Source organism: Apium graveolens, chromosome 4 (genome assembly GCF_009905375.1).
Source record: "Apium graveolens cultivar Ventura chromosome 4, ASM990537v1, whole genome shotgun sequence".
In the NCBI taxonomy this organism is placed as follows: domain Eukaryota; kingdom Viridiplantae; phylum Streptophyta; class Magnoliopsida; order Apiales; family Apiaceae; genus Apium; species Apium graveolens.
In genome coordinates, this window is record NC_133650.1 from 289793628 (window position 1) to 289816777 (window position 23150).

At 34.9% G+C, this 23150-nt stretch overlaps 1 protein-coding gene across 2 annotated transcripts; it reads left to right on the forward strand.

The window, feature by feature from the left end:
• The first annotated feature begins 19606 nt into the window (after positions 1 to 19606).
• LOC141721182 (endoglucanase 10-like) lies at positions 19607 to 23150 on the forward strand. 2 transcript variants are annotated; one of them, XM_074523955.1, is made up of 6 exons: positions 19607 to 20061; positions 20492 to 20775; positions 21302 to 21739; positions 21859 to 22000; positions 22442 to 22608; positions 22714 to 23150. In XM_074523955.1, exons 1-6 carry the CDS (start codon positions 19845 to 19847, stop codon positions 23044 to 23046), a joined length of 1581 nt encoding a protein of 526 aa, XP_074380056.1. In that variant the 5' UTR covers positions 19607 to 19844; the 3' UTR covers positions 23047 to 23150. The 2 variants fall into 2 exon arrangements, with proteins under 2 accessions (XP_074380056.1, XP_074380057.1); XM_074523956.1 differs by having other exon boundaries at positions 19607 to 19986.

The window sequence follows — 23150 nt, forward strand, 5'->3', positions numbered from 1 at the left end:
AGTTTGAATCCACCTCTTAAGTTCTGCCAAAATTTTAAGTGATGGTTCCTGAAACTGTGATCACCACTCAGAACCCACCTTTAGATGGTGAGAGGCTACATATCGAGGTTGACCTTAATGACACCATCACAAATACAGGGGTTTCATTAGTTTTTATTGAAGATCCTGTGGTTATTGTTTCCAATGCACCTTCATGTATACAACAGTCTTCACATACTGTAAGGTTTGGGGTAGTACTCTTCAGGGAGAGCTACTCAGATCCTCTCCAATTTCATTGGAGGTTTCTCTTGAAGAAACAACCCCTAAAATTCTAGCTGAAATTGTTTTGATAAGTTAGAAATCTAATTGCCAATGATCTCAACAAGCATCACAGAGGATATCCATGGAAAATTTTAATTTTGGCATTCCTCTTACCAAATCCTCTTGATCAAATTATTCATTGTTAAAAACTTTAAGTAAGACAACTTCTTATGACACAACCAACCTTCATCAATAATTGCCTTACTGAGAAGACAAGTGATAGAGTCAGAATCTGTTGAGTTGAAGTCAAGTACATACACATTGCCTTTCCTGATTTCAGTAAACACCACCTTGTTGAATTTTTGTTTATAACAACAGATGCTTACATATCAAATTTTACCTTAAAACTCTTATCACATAGTTGACTGACACTAAGCAAGTTATGCTTCAGTCCTTCAACTAGTGCTACTTGATTAATGATGACATTTCCTTTAGAAATCAAGCCATATCCCACGGTATATCCTCTGTTGTCACCTCCAAAGGTCATACTTAGGCCATCTTTCTCCTCAAACTCTCTGAGAAAGGATGAATCACCGGTCATTTGTCTTGAACAACCATTATCCACATACCATAGAGTTTTTTCTTTCAATGCACACAACAAAACCAACTTAATTTGACTTTGGTACCCAAGTATCATTGGGTCATGTTTTGTTAGATGCCTTATTTGCCTTTTAACCATTTTTACTCTATGTTTTGGAGGATTTAGATCCATTTTTGATTTAGGTTGGTCTTTGAGCAAATTTGTTGATGTTTAAATCAGATGTAAAGTTTTAAGGATGCATTATATTCATGTGAGGTGTAAACATTTTCTTCATTCTAGACATGTTCCATGATATGCTATATGCAGAATAATAAAGATTAGGAATGAATGACATGTTATTACAATTATGATTGAACACATTTGGCATCGGCAAAGAATGCAAGGCAGACATAGACATTTGAGGCACATGAATAGATACAAATTTACAATTAGCAGATAGATGATTAACACTGCCATACTTAGCACAAGTTTTCTGGGAGCATATATATTAGAGTGTAGTTGTTGTGTTTGTTAATTCCTATCTTACCAATTATATTATTCTTTTTCTTGGTTTCTATACTAGTCTCAATATTATCCTTCAATTCCCTGTTGGATAAGTGGCCTATGTTCTTCTGCTTAATCTCCTTGATTTTACTGCTCTCACCAGTCACAAAGTTCTTACTAACAGGACCATACTTTTATAAAGTTTTTTTCAATTTAGAAGAACTGATTGGTTCCTTCAACGAATAGATTTTATCCATTGATACTTTATCCTTCAACGAATAATCACTATATGTTGATTCACATCCTTTACTTTCAATTTCAAGTTTCAATTTATCTCTTTTCCAAACAATTTCACAGAAAAATTATTCAATGCCTTGAACTTTCATGATCTTACTAGTTACATTCCTGGATTATTTCCATTTAGCAATGATAGTCTGTTCAAGTTCATGTTGAATCTTCAAAGTTTAGTGTAATATCCGGGAAAATTATGTGAATATTATAAGTTAAATAAATAAATATTATGTATTTTATAAATTTAAAGTAATTGTTGCTGAGCACGGTTGGATAGCTCAAGTGGTAAAGGGCTTATCCTCTGTCGTCCCAGATCCTGGGTTCGATCCTGGCTCACCCCGTGAATTGTTGAGAACAGATACTCATTTGTAAGGCTATAAGCCAAAATTAGTCAAAAAAAAAAGTAATTGTTGCTATGATATGAGATGTTATAACTATTATGCGTGTTTCTGTGCGGGCTAGAAAATTTTTCGGTTGATTAAAATATGTTTAAATTGCAATTATATGAACTTATCTGCAATCGGGATGCGTATTTATCAGCATCTTTATTAAGATATCTGTTTTATTTGATTTTATGCGCGTTTGAATATACTTTACGTGTTTTCGGGATTTTCTAGTAATTTAGGGATCGTTTCCGTTTTTCAAAAATCAACGAACCGGGACCCCACCGGGACGACAAACCCCACAAAATCGATGTTTTTATTTTTATAAAATTATTCGTATTTTAAATACCTTTTATTTTTACATTTTTAAATTATTCACAATTTTCGGGGAATTTTGATATTAATTTTGTATTTTATCGTTTTTAAAATTATTCCCCCGTAATTATTATTTTGGGGCTTAATTATTTTAATTAAGGAATTAAAACACCCTAAATTTATTTTGGGGTATTTATTTTTCAGAAAATATAAATAGCCCTTTAATTCTTTTATTTCATTTTTATTTTCATTAAAAACAAAAATCAAGAACAAATTTTGGGGGTATGATTTTGTTCTTCACAAAGATTTGATGATTCTGGGAGTTCTAGGAATCCAAATTGGGTGTTCTACATATCAAATTAATCCTCTCGATGAGCCCGTTCTTTTGGTACCATTTTCATCAATCGAGGTGATTTATTTTAAAAATTCGATTTTGATGTTCTTGAGTCGAAATTAGCTTTTTGATTTCTGTTGATTGTTGGTTGATGTTGATGATTTAAATAGATTCCTGGGCTCGTTTAGAATGGATTCATGTATTTACTTTAATTAAATGAGTACCGAATTAGTAAAATCGAGTTCTTGTGTTTTTTGTTTTTTTTTTAATTTCGATTTTCTAGAATTTTGTTAGGTTTGTGGTTAATTTTGGTTATGTGGTTAGATTCTATGAATTCAGAGTTTTGATTCGAGTTATTAATGGTTGAGTTTTGTTACGGTTTTTCCCCAAAGTCGAAGTCGCCGGATTATCGATTGGTTTTTCGTCGAGGTATTGCCGGAAACGGAGATTCGATCTTTGTTCGTTGTTAATGATGATGTTGTTGTGTTGCTGGGTTCGTGTAGATGGATTTCGGCGTGAAAAACTGCAGAAATCAAGTTGTTTTGACCCTAAAATCGGGGTTCGCCGGAACGGGTTGGGGCGTCGTCGGATTCTGCCATCATTTCCGGCGGTTCCTTCCCTGTTCTTGGTCGACCCGTCACCCGAATTACCGACCCGTTGACCCGACTGTCTGACCCGCTTTTGATCCCCAAAACCCCAATTCCCTTTCCTCAAATCTGTTTCTAGATTTTTCTATTAAAAATAAATCAAAAATCCTATTCCAATTCTAAAATCAATATTTTTAATTCTAAAATTAATTTAAATTCGAAATTAAATTTTAATTATTTATTTAATTAATGTTAAATGATAATTAATTATTTAATTAATCAATTAATTTAATTGTTAATTGGTTAATTGATTTAATTAATTATTAGTTAATCTTAATTGATTTAATAATGAGATTTAATTATTTATTCTTGATTTAAAAATTCCGAAAAATAGTTTTGAGCTTTAAAATATTATTTTAAATTATTTTTCCAGGCTCGATAATTGTTATAAAATTATTTTTGAGTGTTCGAGCCCTATTATTTAATTATAAAATGATTCGGAGACCGTTTTAATTCCGAAAAATGTTCAAAAATTCATATTAAATAAACCGTTTATCCGTTTAATACGAAACGAACGCGTACAGACTCAGAAAAATATTGCGCTTCCAATAAAAATACTTTTGAGACCTAATTTCTTTTGTATTGCAATGTCATTTGATTTGTGTATCAGTTTGAGTCGGTATTTGGTCGGTAAATGCTAATATTGACCTAATTTTCATTCTGAACGCACTGAGACGTACCTTTTAATGATCTGACTTATGTGTTACATGAAATATGTGAGTACGTGTTATACGAATACCATGATTACGTGTTACGTGATATACATGCTATCTGTTTCAGTTTTAAAATGCCATGCTAGTTATAAACGATCGGGTAGATGTCAAGACGTATAGTTACGTCGATTGAATTTAGTTCTGTCAATTAAGATAGTCCTTTTGTTTATAGAATCGAGTAGCAAGGAGTGCAGTCAAGTGTTAGACGAAGATAATAGCCATCAGTTAGAAGCAGAGTTAAAGTAAGAGGTTATTGAGCATACCAGGCAAGTACCCCTAACTTCACTTATTGTTCAAGTGACGTTTAATTCGAATCATATTATGCAAGTTCCTATATCTTCATTTATCATTCAATTGATATTGACTCTGAACTTTATTCTTTCGATTTCCATACTATTCTAAGTTCAGAATAGTTAAACGTTTTATATTTTGCTATACATTACTCTATACAGTGGAATATTGAATTGAGATTAGCGAATAACTAATTGTTCTAGTTATTTCGCCATCGATTGTTGAGATAACTCTGGACCATGAGAAATGGGGAGTTATATGGTTAAGGATGTCCTTTGATTCGGCTCCTTTGATCAAAATGTTTTATGAATTGGATGAATGCGTAAGTGACCGGGACGGACGGTCCAGTGGAGGGCTATTTCTATGTGTTATATGAAATACTATGACACCATTTTGCCACAGGCAGGTATATTGCCTTTTTAATTGAGTACTCGTATTTTGGGGACATGTTTCTATGAATCATGACCTTGTGCTATCACACGGGCTGATCAGCATGTGATAGTACGTCCGTCGGAGTTAGATTCCAATCTAAAAGTTATCGTTTATTGTTGATAGTTTGTGAAGCTTTTATTAATGATCAAATATTACTGCTTTTATTCTTTTGTTCAGTTATTATTGGAATGTGGTTTATCATTTCAAGTACATTTTATATTGCTTGCTGAGCATTTCTTTCGCTCATACTTGTTTATCAATCTAATCTTTCAGCTAAGCCAGAGCAAGCTTGAGATCCAGGTTTGGTCAGAAGTCGAGTGTTTGTAAATAGTGGTGTGTATTCCAGGTAGACTGTTTTGGGACGCTTGGATAGTCTAGAGGTTTGTAATAAAATTTGAATAATCTGTAAGACTAATTAGACTTATGGTTTGTAATAACACTTGATTTGTAGTAGTGCCTGTTCCATACTATAACCTGTGATCGATCCAGTGCAGGTAAAGGGGTCGTATTTATTATATTATTCCGCTGTGATTATTTTATTATAATTTAGTGGCAAGTGACCCCCAAATCTAGACCCCGGGTTCGGAGGGCGTCACATTTAGTCTCTTTTTAGCACATCAAGCAAATCATCTTTAACTATCAAATAATAATTTTTTTATTTTCACAAAGTCATGCAGCTGAGTTTCTAACAGAGTATTTTTCTCAACAAGCAAAGCATTGGATTCTTTAACTCTAGAATTTTCCTTTTTGAGAGATTTTATCGTAACATGCAGTTCAGAAGATATATCATTAATGGTTTTTTTTTGCGTTCGCTCTTATTCAGATTAAAAATATCAGTAGTGATTACCTGTTTGCTTGATGTGCTATATATCTTCAAGACCATCATCTTCTTTGACTTTCTACATTCATTTGCATAGTGTCCATCTATTCCACAAATATAGCATTTGAATTTAGATTTGTCAACCATATTTCTGTTTATACTGAACTCCTTGTTGAATGGCTTGGAGAAAGATTTTCTTTTAAATTTTAAGTTAGAGAATCTTTTTTGACAGAAAAGCCATATGTTCATCCAACTCTTCTAGCTCATTTGTTGAAGAGGAATTACTCACAGCTTCAACTTTACTTTTGATGATTTTGATCTTGTTTCTCCAGCTTCATTGGTTGCAGATTCCACATTGGCTTCCACTTGCTTCTCACAGGGATTCGATGCAACAAGAGCTACAAATCTGTCTTTTATTTGGCCTTTTTCAATTTCTTTATCTTGTTGCATTTTCAACTCATAAGTCTTCAAAATACCATACAGTCTGTCAAGAGTGTATTCCCTGTATTCATATGAGTTTCTGACAGAGACTGTCGTTGACTTCCATTCCTTTGGAAGAAATCTTAAGAATTTCAAATTAGAGTCTTTAACTTGATAGATTCTTCCATGCAATTTTATGCCATTCAACAGCTTTTGAAATCTACAAAAAGTTTCGCTCAAGCCTTCGCCAGAAATAGAGTGAAAATACTCATAATGTTGTATGAGAAGTTGCATCTTGTTTTTTCTAACCTGCTCAAATCCTACACACAGTGTTTGAATGGTGTCACAAACATTTTTAGTTGTAGAACTATTCATGACACATTCAAACATGTCAAAATATTTACCATTAAAGAGAATGTTCATAGTTCTCTAATCTTTGTTGACTTCTTCAAGATCCTCTGGTGAATAATCATTTGGATTCTTTACAATAATAATATATGCACTAATAGTTCCATCAGCAGCTGCAAGTCCTGTGATTGTCTCCATAGGAACATGAGGACTATTTTCAATACAGTTAACAAAGCTCTCATCTTGAGACATTAATTGAAGTCATATTTTCACTTTCTAGTGAGAATAGTTTACTGTATCCAACATTGGAATCTTCACACCAATATCCTTCTTACCATGATTGATTAGATAGCTTCAAGATTTTTAAACCTTCTGTAAATTCAATGCTTGCTCAGATATCAATTATTATTTACTATTAGTCAATAATATGATAATTTGTAGAAGACGGGAGGTTGAATACAAATTACAATTTTTAACTTTCCTGAACTTCAACAACTACTAAACAGAAACGAAAACACAAGACATAAAATTTCAGGTGGTTTGTTTTATAACTTACCACCTGAGCTATATATTATTGAAGAAATAATATGTGCAAATTACAAGATAATTTCACAGCTTCTTTATATGTCTCTATGTCCAGCTAGATTGCTTCTGCACTCCATCTCGTGACCCTTGACCGAATTGGCTTTCTTGATCTTGATTCTTGAATCTTGAATATCTTTCCAATATTTCATGCATATTTTATGCATGGAAATGAAATATTTCTTCATCTTCGGATTCCAAGACATTATAGAACTTTTGTCTTTAGCTTCCATTTTCAAGATGAGATCTCCATCAACCAATGCGCTTTGTCAGATTGGATATATGTGCTCTGTTAAGTTACTATTGTAATATATAATAGATGATGCCAAATATTACTGAAGCTGACAATGTCATTAGCAATCAGTTAAGCTTGGGGCCAACCCTAAGTAAGTTGTATTGTTATCTAAATTTGTATTCTGTACTTGTAACACTTAAAGCCTGTAAAAATGCAAAGGAGCATACTGGAGTCTTTTTCCTAAAACAGTATCAAGCCTAAGGATTCTAATTGGAAGAAGATCAAGAAGATCATGCCTCGGAAGAATTTTAAAGAAGCTTGGAGTTGAATAAATCTGTTTGGAGAAAAATGTTCTAAGTCAAGATCTCTACAAGTCACAGATTTAATGTTACAGAGAAGTCATTCGAGAACTCCAGAATGACTTATCGAGAAGTCATTCAAACTCCAGAGAGTACCGACGGATAAACAATATCTACTTGATGGATGAGCTATATATCCACTCGATGGATGAATAACATCTACTCGACGGATGAGTAATATCTACTCGACGGATAAGCTATACATCTACTCGACGGATGAGCAATATCTACTCAACGGATAAGCAATATCCACCGGGAGTAGAGAAGTCAAGAAAGCTACTCGAGAACTCAAAAAGATATTGACAAGTCATTCCTTCACTAGAGAACTCAGAGTTATCGACAAGTCTATATCCATTCGAGAACTCAGAAATATCTACAAGTCAAGTGAAGTTATGAAGACTAGAGATCTCGATGAGCTGAAGACCTCTACAAGCCAAACTCATCATGGAGTACTAAAGATCCCGATAAGTCTTTGTACTTAACGAGATATCAAGTGTTCAAATGAACCAAACTGGAGATCTCGAAGTATAGTCTCAAAGTACAGAATTGCACATCAGTTTAATATCCAGATAAACAATCAACAAATAATCCAACAGCTGGATTGACAAGTCTACAAAAAGCAGCTTGAAGTGTGTGCAAGATCAATGACAAAGATTAACTGACAGAGGAGGATTAAAGTAAACACGGGATGCTAAAGATATGCTAAGCCAGAAATGGAAGATTTGTTTTTCTATAAATAGAAATGACAAGTGACAGTTTAGAAAAGCTAATAGCATGCTTATTATCCACTGTGTAAACCAGCAGTTAAATGAGCTATAAAGTTAACACTGGTCCTCTAGTTAGAAGTAACAATTTAGATCAAAAATTCTTGTAACACTCTCGAGAAGAAGCTGAGCTCTTTAACTTTGAATCGCTTAGAAATTTTGTAGCAAAGCATCTTAATTTTTAATACAAAAATTAAGTGAGTTTTGAAGATCTGTGTTCTTTATTTTGTGGAAGTTTAATTTCTGCATGAACACTTTTCTATACAAGATTTAATTTACTTTGTTCAACCGGTATCTTTCAAGAAAAACCTAAAATCAGAAAAACACATTCACCCCCCCCCCCCTCTGTGTGTGATTCATTACCTAACAAGTGGTATCAGAGCAAAATCTGAAAGCAAACAGATTGAAGATCTTGGAAGAATGAATACATAGAAAATCAGTAGCATCAAAATTCCTTCCTTTGACAAAGCTAACTACACTCTTTGGAGAAAGAAAATGATGCTTTTTATCAAGATGACCAATCCACTCTACACTCAGATCTTCAAGAATGGACCTTTCATTCCTGTGGTAAGGGTTGATGAATCTACAGATGGAGACATTGTCATACCAGCTCATTATGCTCCAAAAGATCCTGCTGAATATACTGATCCTGAAAAGGAGAAGGTTTCCCTGGATAGCAGTTTAAAATTGATATTGATTGAGTCACTTGACAATGCGATGTACAACAACATTGTTAACTGTGACACTGCTAAGCAAATATGGGAGAATATTGAAATACTCTGTGAAGGAACTAAGGAAGTTAGATCTAATCAAAGAAGGATACTGATTTCACAGTATGAGGGTTTCATGGCTAAGCCCAAGGAAAGCATTACTGAAGTGTTCGAACGATTTAATAAGTTGATAAATGACTTGCAGCTTCATGACAAGTACTATGAAGCTGAAGAAGTGAATCTAAAGTTCTTGTTTACTCTTCCTGATCACCTGGAACAGAAAATCTCAACAATCAGGGAAGGGAGAGACTTGAGCAGGATAACTCTGGAAGTTCTATATGGAATTTTCAAAACCTATGAACTAGAGATGATTCAAAGGCAATCGCTGAGATCTGGTCAAGGACATGTTGTGGATGGCTCAAGTGCTCTAATTGTTAATGAAAGCCAAACATCCAATGATGAACCAAGATCTCATATCTCAGTTGCCTCAACAAGTGAGCAGAAAACAATTGATTCACAGGAGCAAGTCATACTAGAATTGGAAAAATATGAGTTCTACACTCTTGAAGAACTGGATGAGCTAGATCAGTCAATGGCCTATCTGGCTAGAAAATTCTCTAACATTAGAGTAAGGAAGCCAAGATACTTCAAAAGTAAATGACAGTCTTTTAACAAAGGCAGCAGCTGGAAAGAAAAAGGGAAGTACAATTCAGATAACAAAAGTGGTTACAAAACTGGATCTGTTGACAGATCTAATATAAGGTGCTTCAACTGTGATGAACTAGGCCACTTTGCTACAGAATGCAGGAAAACCAAGAAGGCAAAGAAAGATAAGGCTTATCTTGAAATTGAAGTAAAGTATGAAGCTCTTCTAAAGAAACAGCAAAGCAAAGCTTATATTGCAGAAGGTAAAAGTTGGGATGATTCTGAAAATGATGAAGATGAAGAACTTAGAAACTATGCACTCATGGCCTTGGATCAAGGAGAATCGTCCTCATCTAAATCACATGTACCAACTCCTACCTCCACTGATTTAAATATGAATCAATATAAGGAAACTGATGAAAAGATGAGCACATAAATGTTTCACATTCATACAAACATGGTTGCCGCTAATGAAGAAGTTAGCAGATTAACAAAGTTAAATGAGAAGCTTGAAAGTGAAAAATAAGAAGCTGAATGTTGATATTAGAGCTTGAAGCCTTGAAACAAGAAAATGGCTATCTGAAAAACAAGCTCAAGTGTGCAAATGAGATTGAAGCTGTGCTAAGAGAAAAACTGGAGAAACGTGAAGTAAAGTTGAAGTCCTTCAAGAATGCATCTGAATTGGTGGGTCAGTACCATGAGAAAAATAAACCATGTGCAAACATTGCCATTGGTCTTGATTATAATATCTTAAACAGCAAGAAGAAAAACACTGGTGACAGAGAAAAAGCAACAAAGATTGAAAATGTTCCGGCAATGCTGAAAAATGTTGGGTCACCAGTATTTAAGACCTGTGAGGTAAACTTCAGTGAAGAAGAATTGATTATCAAGCAAGAAATTGCAGATGAGGATAATGAAAAGAAGAATGCAGATTCAATTCAATCTTCCAAGGCTGAAGAAAATCTTATGCACAACCAAAGTACCAAGACTCTTGTCAAAGAAACCAAGATTGAAGATGCAAGAAAGAAGAAGAAAAATAGAAGTGGAAGAATGGGGAAAAACAAAAGCAATAATCTGAACTATGTTGCAGATATTCCTGGAAATAAGTGTGGAATATGTAGTTATATAAATCATCTAACTCATCTTTGTAAAAAGAGTGTTAGTAAGCCAACTGAAGGAATTTACAAATACAATGAAGTAGATTTAGATGATCCCTACTCATTCTGTGATAAGTTTGATTGCATCCCTTGTAACTTGAAAGTGATGAAGACTTGCCACAAACTGAGAGTAGACCTTAAAGAAATAAAAATTGAGTCTACATCAGAAAGGGAAAATGCACAACAATCATTGAACTCTATTTATCTGAAACAAATCACTCTACTTCTGCTAAATCAGTTAACAAGAAGAAAGTACCCAACACTGCTTGGGTTACTAAACATAACTGAATCTCATTGTGTGTAGGGCAAAGTGAAGAAAGTCATATGGATCATTGATAGTGGATGTTCCAGATATATGACAGGTGATAAGACCATGCTATCACAGTTTGAGGAGAAAGTTGGCCCATTGGTGACCTTTGGAGACAACAACAAAGGATTCACAATGGGATATGGCAAGATTGTTTCTGAAAATATTGTCATTGATGATGTAGAACTAGTAGCTGGTCTTGAGGTGAATCTTCTCGGTGTTAGCCAATTTGCAGACAAAGGCTTTGAATTTTTATTCAACAAAGAAGAATGCACCTTTATCAGCAAGAAAACTGGTGAAAATGCTCTAAAAGGAGCAAGGAAAGGAAGCTTGTTTGTTGCATACTTGGACTCAACAAATAAGGATGGTATTTGCTGCTTCTACACCAAGACATCAGAAGAACAAAGCAAGCTATGGCATAAGAAGCTGTCTCACTTGAATTTCAAGGCAATTAACAACTTAGTAAAAAAGGAGTTAGTGAGAGACATGCCCAAACTGGAGTTTGCTCAAGTTGAAGTCTGTGAAGCTTGTCAGAAAGGAAAGATGAAAAGATCTAGCCACAAGTCAAAAACTGTGAATTCTATTAGTGCGCCCTTGCAACTAATTCACATGGACTTGTTTGGCCTAGTAAATGTCTTATCTATTTCAAGAAACAGATATGCACTTGTGATGGTGGATGATTTCTCAAGATGCACTTGGGTAGAGTTCATGAACTCTAAAGATGAAACTCCACATATCATAATTGAACACATTAAGAAGATAGAAAAACAAGCTGAGGATTACAATTGTGTGAAAAGGCTGAGGAGTGACAATGGAACAGAATTCAGAAATGCTACATTAAGTGGATTCTGCAAAGGCAAAGGCATTGTTCAAGAGTTCTCAGCTTCCAGGACACCTTAACAAAATGGAGTAGTTGAGAGAAAGAACAGAATATTGGTTGAAGCTACTAGAACAATGATGTAAGATGTCAAGTTGCCAACAAGTTTCTGGGAAGAGGTTGTCAACACTGCATGTTATACACAAAATATATATATCTCATTAACAAGGCACATGGCAAGTCACCCTACTCAATCATGTCCAAGAGAAAGCCTACTGTGAAGCATCTTCATGTGTTTGGAAGCAAGAGTTACATTTTGAAAGACAATTCTGAATATGTTGGAAAGTTTGACTCAAAAGTCTTTGAAGCAATTTTTCAGGGATATTCACTGGAAAGAACAACCTACAAAGTCTATGTGATTGATCAAAAGAAGATCATGGAAAGCACATATGTGACCTTTGATGAAGACAGGTGTCCAGGCTTGGAATGCCTAGATGACAATGAAGCTGAAGCCCTTGCATTTGACAACCTCAACATTGATAGTGATTCTGATGGAGAAGATGAAGTTAATGCACACCAAATGATGTATGAAGAGTCTGCTGAGCAAGAAAATCATGGGAATGGAAGCTCATCTCAAACACCTGAATTTGATGGCACAAACTCAGGGGGAGAAAGAGAAGAAGGATCCACCAGCCAATACCAATAATGAAGAAAATGATGAAGGCATAAGTCAACAAATACACACAAGAAAGTGGGATAGAAGTCACTCTAAAGAAGCAATTATTGGTGATCATACTACTGGTGTGAGGACTAGAAGTGCAACAGCTAATGAGTGCCTACATGTATGTTTTATGTCTCAAGTGGAGCCTAAGAAAATTGATGAAGCTCTACTGGATCCTGACTGGATATCTGCCATGCAAGAAGAGCTAAATCAGTTTAAAAGAAGCAAAGTCTGGAAGTTAGTTCCTGCACCAAAGAACAGAAGCATTATTGGAACAAAATGGGTGTTCAGGAACAAAATGGATGAAAATGGTATAGTTACCAGAAATAAAGTAAGGTTGGTTGCAAAAGGCTACTCACAGGAAGAAGGGATTGATTATGATAAAACTTTTGCTCTTGTTGCAAGACTTGACGCTATAAGAATTTTTCTAGCATTTGCTGCACACTCAAATTTCAAAGTGTATCAAATGGATGTCAAAAGTGCCTTTCTGAATGGTGAACTAGATGAAGAAGTTTATGTGCAGCAGCCTCCTGGCTTTGAGGATCCAAAATTTCCCAACTCTGTGTATAAGTTACTCAAGACTCTATATGGACTAAAACAGGCACCTAGAGCTTGGTATGACATACTATCAGATTTCCTATTGAAGCATGGTTTTACTAGAGGAACCATAGACACGACTCTCTTCTACAAGAAACATGGTGAAGATATGATCCTAGTTCAGATCTATGTGGATGATATCATCTTTGGTTCTACTAATGAGAAGCTGTGCCAAAGATTCTCCAAGCTTATGCAGAGTGAATATGAAATGAGTATGATGGGGAAACTAAGTTATTTCTTTGGACTCCAAGTCAACCAAAGAAGTGATGGTATCTTCATCAGCCAACCTAAATATGTCAAGGATCTTCTGAAAAAGTTTGGAATGGTTGACTGTTCACCTACATCTACACATATATCTACTGCAACAAAGTTGGATGAGGATAAAAAGGTCAAGAGTGCAGATATCTCAAGCTGCAGAGGGATGACTGGATCATTGCTTTACTTAACAACAAGTAGACCAAACATCATGTTTGCAACATGTCTATGTGCAAGATTTCAAGTCAATCCAAAAGAATCACATGTGATGGCTGTAAAGAGGATTTTCAGATACTTGAAGGGGACTCCTAACTTGGGATTATGGTATCCTAAGGAAACTGGTTTTGAAGCTGTTGGATACACAGATGCAGATTTTGCTAGATGCAGGGTTGACAGAAAGAGTACCAGTGGAAGTTGTCAATTTCTTGGACAAAGACTTGTATCCTGGTACAGCAAGAAACAACAATCTGTATCAACTTCTACAGCTGAAGCTGAATACGTAGCTGCAGGAAGTTGTTGTGCTCAAGTGCTTTGGATTAGAAATCAGCTAATGGATTATGGCCTAGTGTTACACAAAATTCCTATCATGTGTTACAATACTAGTGGTAGTTAATCCAGTTAATCATTCTAGGACAAAGCACATTGATGTGAGGTACCATTTTATTAGAGAACATGCTACTAATGGTACCATTGAGCTCATTTTTGTACCAACAGAAAAATAACTAGCTGACATTTTCACTAAACCTTTGGATGAAACAACTTTCACTAGACTTGTAAGTGAAATTGGAATGCTCAATTCTTCATCCTAAGGCAAGAACTCAGTTAATGTTGTGCAGCAGATTAATCTCCAGTAAATCAAAATTAATTTGATTAAGTTGAAAATTAACTGAAATATGAATTATAAATATTTCAGAAATCTCTGTATATTTGTCTTTCAAATTCATTTAACTTGGAATTTTTCAAATTCTGAGTAAACTGCTTAAGTGTTAATTTACATCCTTAATATGTAAAATTAACTCAAGGCAGAATTACGATAACCAAAAGTATCTAGAGAACTGAGTTCTCGATTAATATAAAGTGACTGCTCGACAAGTCATTTTAGGACTTCTCGAGTGAGTCTTCGATAAGTCAACTTACTGACTTCTCGAGTGACTTCTCGAATAGGTTCAAAATGACTTATCGATAAGTCCTTATAGAGTTCTCTAGTAGTATTCATTCACAGAGTTCTCTATAAGAACAAACTTTAACTCATCAATAACTCAGAACTGAGATAATTTAAATTGATAAATTATTTTAATAAAATAACTTTGGAAAATGCATTCTAATTTTATTTTGAATTTATTCAAGTAAAAGTTAGATTTAATTCAGTCCACTTTTTGGACAAACTGGGTATTTATTTGACATTTCGATAAGTCAAGTTTGAGTTCTCTATAAGAGTAATTTAAAATGACTTCTCGACATGTACTTCACTTCTTTAAATGACTTCTCGATAGACAACTCCAAATGTCTATTTTTGAGTTCTCGACAAGTCATCTACTTTCACTATAAATACCTAGACTTCTCGATAAATTTGAACTTGGATTTTTTTTAAAAAGTCTAAGTAAACTGAATATCTATTACTTCATATCCTCAGTATATGAACTTAATAAATAACAGATCAAAAGAAGCAAAAAGTATGAACAACTGAACAAATTTAATTCATAAATTATGTTCAGAAAATTACTTTTGACATACTTTGTCTTTAATTTCTCTGACATTAATTTCTCTAATTCATAATTTAATTCATACTTTTACATGCTTATATGATTTCTTGTTTACGTGGAAATAGGTTAGTCCAATGTTAGTAGACTAGTACATTATTTGTGTTGTTTTGAGTATGCTGATAGTGGTTAATTTATTTGACTGAATGCTGATAGGAGGAGTTACTTTTTGTGTAGGGAGTATGTGCTTATTTGCATGGGGAATAGTCACTCTTTAAAGTAAACTAATATTCTTGAGTACTTGCATGGGGAATAGTAACTAGTCATTTCTAACTGCCAAATATGCGTATGTGTTTATTATTCGTATTATCCGGGCAACTCAAGAGTCTATTGGTTTCTATCTTTACCCTCTCTATAAATTAAAAATGCCTCACTCTTTATCATTCATCACCACTCTCTTTCTAATAAACTATTTTAACCTTAAAACTCACCTATTGTTTTTTTCGCTCCAAATGGCTGCCCCCGTTTTTCACACACTCAACCACGGTGTTTATCTTCCAGCTCGAAACTTGACTGACGATCAGGTCTATTATGATCCTTTTGGACTTCAAATCCGCATCAATAGGATCGTATGCAGCCCTTTTGATCTTTCACGAGAGATATTTGATGAACTCTCATGGGATGATCAACTTGGTATTCTTTTCTTTGAGATGGAAGTCTCTCTCGAGCAGGAGAGAAGAGCCAGGGTGGCTGAGCAGCAACGACTTGTTGCTCTGGAGCTGCAGGAGAGAATCATTTCTCTTGCAAACTCCATGTCCAGAGCGTACGAGCGCAGGGAAAGGAGGTTGAGGTTGGAGGCAGAGAAGAAGGAGCTCCACCTAGAGTAGTTAGGATTAGGATTTACTTGTTAAATCTATGTCTTAATGTACTATGTTTCTATTATTAATGAAAATCCAAATTCTTCTCTAAGTATTCTTTTGTTTGTGTAATGATTCCTATGTGCTTATATCTATATTGAATTTTGCCTTCTCTGCAATAATGCTTGCAACTAAAATATCTTACAATATATTTGTCTAATGAAACTCCAAAAAGATACATTTATTCAATGCATTACAGGTCTAATACAAGACATCAACAGGGAATTCAAATAATCAATTCACAGGTATTAGTGCTAAAACTGCAACTAAAACATTTCAAACCCAAACGACAGTTTACCCAGGCACAACAACACAAACACAAACTCAAACACAATCCCACTCAGGTAACTCTCAAAAGGAACCTGTTTTACAAAAGGACAAAATCCCCAAAATGTTCTTCAGTTGTTTTGTTGTTTGAGAAAAAGGAACTGGTATCACAAACATGGAAACTTATCAGCTTTTCATGAATATCACTATTGCACCTTCATGTGCAAAATAGTCTTAGCAGACTGATAGGCTTGAGGGTAGTACTCCTGAGGGGGAGCTATCTAAATTCTCTACAATTCAATTGGAGGTTCCTCAAGAAGGAACAACTCCCCTCATAACTTTAGCAGAAGCTGCCTTGGCAGTCAAAGCTAGAAGAACAATTTCCTATGACAATGTCATAAGAAAGGCAAGCTTAGCACATTCAAGTGTCATCGTGTTGCAAGACACACAAGGGTTTGAGGCTGGTGCACATGGAAGTAACCCAGTCAAATCTCCTACAATTCAATTGAAGGTTTCCACTACAAGTGGAGGACAACACATTGTCATAATCACGGAGCAATCTGTGAGTAAAACTGTGACCATAGTCATAGATGCGTATGCACTCATTTTTCTAATGAAATGAGTATAATTAGCCCTATATGGTCTTCCCCTAATCATATGATCACAAATTAACTCTTCTCAGCCACCTCTTATTTCTGTAGGACAAATAACAATTAAGCCTTTCATGTGAGAATGAGAGAAAAACAGAAAATAAGAGAGACAGGATCCTTCCTGGAAAAAGGAGAGGTAGAATGAGTGTCTGGATTTAGCAATCCTTGTAAGGTAACTCTGACTCTTAAAAGTCATGAGACTAGTGCAGTGAGAAGTAGTGAGACTACTTATTCAAAAGAACAGAGAGCTTAGGATTTTCCTATTCTAATCTACTTGGTAAACTCATCACTACAGACTTCACTAAAACTTGAAGCTGTTGATAGTGTTCTACATGAACATTGACAAAAGTTTGAACAATGTGCATCTAGCTGGATCTTTCTTCCTGAAGATAATGTCAAAAAGGGGGATAATATATCTAAATGCCAAAACAGCTAATGAATGTTGCCAGATAATAATATTCTTTTCTTGATAGGGGGAGAAGGAAGAATAAATCTAAATGCAACTCATAAAAGAAGATCATATGGGAAAATTGGGTTATTGGGTTCTGCATTTAGATAAAGTTTTGACATCATCAATCAGAACGTGTGCATAATTTTATAATGAACAATTTGGGGGAGATTGTAATATATAATAGATGATGTCAAAGATTACTGAAGCTGACAATGTCATTAGCAATCAGTTAAGCTTGGGGCCAACCCTAAGTAAGTTGTATTGTTATCTAAATTTGTATTATGTACCTTGTAACACTTAAAGTCTGTAAAAATACAAAGGAGCATACTAGAGTCTTTTTCCTAAAACAGTATCAAGCCTAAGGATTCTATCTGGAAGAAGATCAAGAAGATCATGCCTCAGAAGAATTTTAAAGAAGCTTGGAGTTGAATAAATCTGTTTGGAGAAAAATGTTTTAAGTCAAGATCTCTACAAGTCACAGATTTAATGTTACAGAGAAGTCATTCGAGAACTCCAGAATGACTTATCGAGAAGTCATTCAAACTCCAGAGAGTACCGACGGATAAGCAATATCTACTTGACGGATGAGCTATATATCCACTCGATGGATGAATAACATCTACTCGACGGATGAGCAATATCTACTCGACGGATAAGCTATACATCTACTCGACGGATGAACAATATCTACTCAACGGATAAGCAATATCCACCGGGAGTAGATAAGTCAGGAAAGCTACTTGATGACTCAAAAAGATTTTGACAAGTCATTCTTTCACTAGAGAACTCAGAGTTATCGACAAGTCTATATCCATTCGAGAACTCAGAAATATCTATAAGTCAAGTGAAGTTATGAAGATTAGAGATCTCGATGAGCTGAAGACCTCTACAAGTCAAACTCATCATGGAGTACTAGAGATCTCGATAAGTCTTTGTACTTATCGAGATATCAAGTGTTCAAATGAATCAAACTGGAGATCTCGAAGTATAGTCTCAAAGTACAGAATTGCAGATCAGTTTAATATCCAAGATAAACAATCAACGAACAATCCAACAGCTGGATTGACAAGTCTACAAAAAGCAGCTTAAAGTGTGTGCAAGATCAATGGAAAAGATTAACTGACAGAGGAGGATTAAAGTAAACACGGGATGTTAAAGATATGCTAAGCCAGAAATGGAAGATTTGCTTTTCTAAAATAGAAATGACAAGTGACAGTGTAGAAAAGCTAATAGCATGTTTATTATCCACTGTGTAAACCAGCAGTTTACTGAGCTATAAAGTTAACACTGGTTCTCTAGTTAGAAGTAACAATTTAGATCAAAAATTCTTGTAACACTCTCGAGAAGAAGCTGAGCTCTTTAACTTCGAAGAGCTTAGAAATTTTGTAGCAAATCATCTTAATTTTTAATACAAAAATTAAGTGAGTTTTGAATATCTGTGTTCTTTATTTTGTGCAAGTTTAATTTCTGCATGAACACTTTTCTATACAAGATTTAATTTACTTTGTTCAACCGTTATCTTTCAAGAAAAGCCTAAAATCAGAAAAACACATTCACCCCCCTCTGTGTGTGATTCATTACCTAACAACTATAAATTGCTATTTGCTACTCTAGCCATTGATAGTGTATTCATCTAGCAGTTGATGAGTTGATATCTTTAGCAGTTGATAGTATATTCTCCTAATCCGTTGATGACTCACTTTTTTTAGACAGAAGTACATGTAATTTCATATTTATAATTAACCATACTATTCTATTTATCCATTACTATAAAATAAATAATTACAACAATGACTATTATTGAGATTTACATGAAAATGTTGCTAACCATATCAGTTGATAAGCTATTCTGTCAACGACTGTCAACCAATGATAGTTAAGTGTTGACAGCTACACCTATTAATGTATGAATATGCTACCTGTTTTGTTTATCATTAAAAATTCATATGACTTTTAATACTAATCATTTGAGAAAAATTAAAAATATCGGGGATGCGTATATAATTAATCAACAAAAAAAATTAAAAACGTCAGGCCTACGCACGAGTACGAATAACAAGTATACATTTGTCCATTTGCATGAATGAACGGATGTAAATAGTATTATGATGTGTGCTAATCAATTTTAATATAGCTAATAACAAGGCAAGTAGTTCTAATCCAAGATTCTCTTTCCTCCACATTTCCTCCATTTTTGTAACACAATCCTCGTTGAGAAAACCCCACATACAAAAATTTACATCCATTAACTGCCTTAATCTTCATGTTTTTGTTAAAAAGATAATGGAATTTGTTGATTTTTGCCTTGCATCGCAATTCAAGCTTAGCTTGTTTCGGGTTTTCGAAAATTTGAGGATTTGAGAAACATTTGTTGATCATTTACTCAAAATCAATGGGAAAGTCCGGGAAATGTGGAGGATGTTGTGGGTGGCTACTTGTTTTGATTGTGTTGGCTGTTATTGCATTTGCTATTTGGATGGTAATTCATGAGAAATATCGATCTTCTGATAAAGACTCGGCTGCTCCTGTTCCAGGTTCTCCTGGCGCCATAAATCAAAAATATTCTGATGCTCTAAAAATTGCTCTCCAATTTTTTGATGTCCAAAAATGTAACGTCAATTTTCGTGTTTCTACTCTTTATTAAGTACTAATTCTTGGTTTCATGAATACGTAATGTTTGTGTACATTAGACTTTACATTATCGGGAATGTAGGGTTTGGTATCATCATACCGTGCTTTTCATTAACATGCATCTTTATTTATAGCATATTCAAACCTGACCAAGAAAATTAAGCTCAGTCTTGAACCTTTAATTTTTTTTGATTTTCTGCTTGTAGGTTCGAAAGAAAACCAAACAAACAGCTCCGTGTTAATTGTATAACTACACATCATATTTGTTGCTTTGTGGAACTTTTTTGTTTGTTAATTGTAGAAATTATATGCTGAATTATTAGGTTAGGTTACATGGACAAGGTGACACATTGTTGAGTCTTTAGTTTAGAAGCTGACTGTGGATAAATATTTATGTTCAATTTGCAGCGGGTAAGTTAGTAGACAATAAGATAAAGTGGAGGGGAGATTCAGCTCTTAATGATGGAAAGGATGCCAAGGTGGATCTTAGTAAAGGATTGTATGATGCCGGGGATCATATGAAGTTTGGATTTCCGATGGCTTTCACCGCTTCTATTCTCTCATGGAGCATCCTCGAGTATGGGGATCAAATGCAAGCAGTGGGTCAGTTGGAGTCTGCTCAAAATTCCCTCAGGTGGATCACTGATTACCTAGTAAATGCTCATGCTTCAGATGATATGCTCTATGTTCAGGTTACTCTTAAAACTTCAATGACTTGTCTCCCCGTCACTTGATACATAATTGTCTTTTCCCTTTATGCTATTGATGTTCTATCTTTTCTTTTGCTCTCATTAAATAATGCACATTGAGCATACTGGTGATAATTTGCAGATAGTCAGGACTATCATGTAGCCATCTGGAACCAATAAATTCGGAAAACATTTAAAAACTCAAATGGAAACTTTGGATGTATATCTTATCAAGGATAGGACGTAAGAAATTGATTCAAGGTTCCAGTTCGATGGTTGACAGATTCTAGCGATATATAAAATTCAGAAGAAAAAGTTCTTTTAGTTCAATAAGGTGCTTTTTTTAATATAACAAGACAATTTGTGCATATATGTTAAGAATACTAAACTAAACACAGAAGTATCCTAGAGATAAATGATGGATACTCCACCATTCTCAGCCCATAGAGCAGATTTTCAGTAGGCTTGGCTGTCATTGCAAAGCTTTACCTTCTATCTTTCTTTCGCTCACTTCCACAAATTTGGTCAGGTGGGCGACCCAACAGCGGACCATAAATGTTGGAATAGGCCGGAAGACATGACAGAGAAAAGACCTATTTTACAGGTGAACACTTCTGCTCCAGGATCAGATGTTGCAGCTGAAACTGCAGCAGCACTGGCATCTGCATCGCTGGTGTTTAAGTCGGGTGATTCCACATATTCAAGCTCACTTCTAAAGCATGCCCAGCAATTATTCACCTTTGCAGATAAAAATAGAGGTGCTTACAGCGAGAGCATTCCTGATGTGCAGACGTACTATAATTCAACTAGTTATGGTGATGAGCTCCTGTGGGCAGCTGGTTGGCTTTATCACGCCACAAGGAATGCAACGTACATGGTTTACGTGACAGGAAAAAATGGAAAATCATTTGCTAAGTGGGGAAATCCAACATGGTTCAGTTGGGATGACAAATTACCTGGGGTTCACGTATAATTCTATTCTTGTGACTATAATAACTGTTCGCAATACTTCAATTCTATTGTGGGGCACTTGTTCACTATAGATGTTGAATATTTTTTAACTGGCTGAACTTGTAATTCATGCAGGTTTTGCTCTCCAGAGTGGGCTTCTTTGGTTCGGAAGATGACACTGACACAGATAACGTCAAAAATTACAGAAAAACTGCGGAGGCAATTATGTGCAACATCCTACCAAAATCTCCAAAAGCTTCAGACAGCAGAACAGAGAGTAATATCCACTCTGTTGTTCTTGTCTGTTTGATTTTTTGCTTATGAAACACCTCAACATTCTTCAATTTTGTAGTTTCTTACTTACCTAATATTTGACTACATATTTAAATCATACTATAGTCTGCATTCAGATTTAGTTCTTGTTGCAACTTGAAACGTAAGAGGCTACCACTATATAAGATTTTTTCATGGCACGTGAACGTGTATTTTAAAACGCAACAATAGGAAATTAAAATGAAATAACTCCAAATTACATTTTGAATGCTTAAAAATGGAAATATGTAGCCTTGTCTTTGCACAACACATTATCTACTATGTATGCATAGTGAAGTATTTAGCAGAAAAACATATATCTACTACATATAGACTGATCGGCATAAAAGTACACAATATTGTTAGTACATCCTCCAGCTTAATACTAATCATCTAATGAATACAGGTGGTCTGATATGGATTTCTGAATGGAACTCCTTGCAGCAACCTATGGCTTCTGCACTTTTAACAGTCATTTTTAGTGACTATATGCTTTCATCTCGAACTGCAAAAATAACTTGCGATGGCGATTCTTTTTCACCTCTTGATCTTCGGCAGTTTGCCATGTCACAGGTATGTTAAAAATTAATATCAACAATTGATATATACAACTTGCAAGACAGTAGATCAGATAATTTTCGCACATACCTAATTCAACTACATTATGAACTTTGGTAGGCTAATTATGTTTTGGGCAACAATCCAATGAAAATGAGTTATCTTGTGGGGTATGGAGATAAGTTCCCACAATATGTGCACCATAGAGGAGCTTCTATTCCGGCTGATCAAAAGCCAACTTGCTCTGGCGGCTGGAAGTGGCTCGACTCAAAAGAAGCTAATCCTAATGTTGCAGTTGGAGCACTAGTCGGAGGACCATTTTTGAATGAAACATACGTTGATTCACGCAACAATTCAATGCAAGCCGAACCAAGCACATACAACAGTGCATTGCTAGTTGGCCTTTTGTCAGGTTTGGTTACTACCTCTTCAGTGGTTCGATCCTTCACCTAAAGCAAATGCCTTAACATGTTATACAATCCAGATGGTATGCAATATATGTAAGCTCCAACTTGGATTGAAGTTAATCTTTTTAAAAAAATGCTTCAATTGTACCA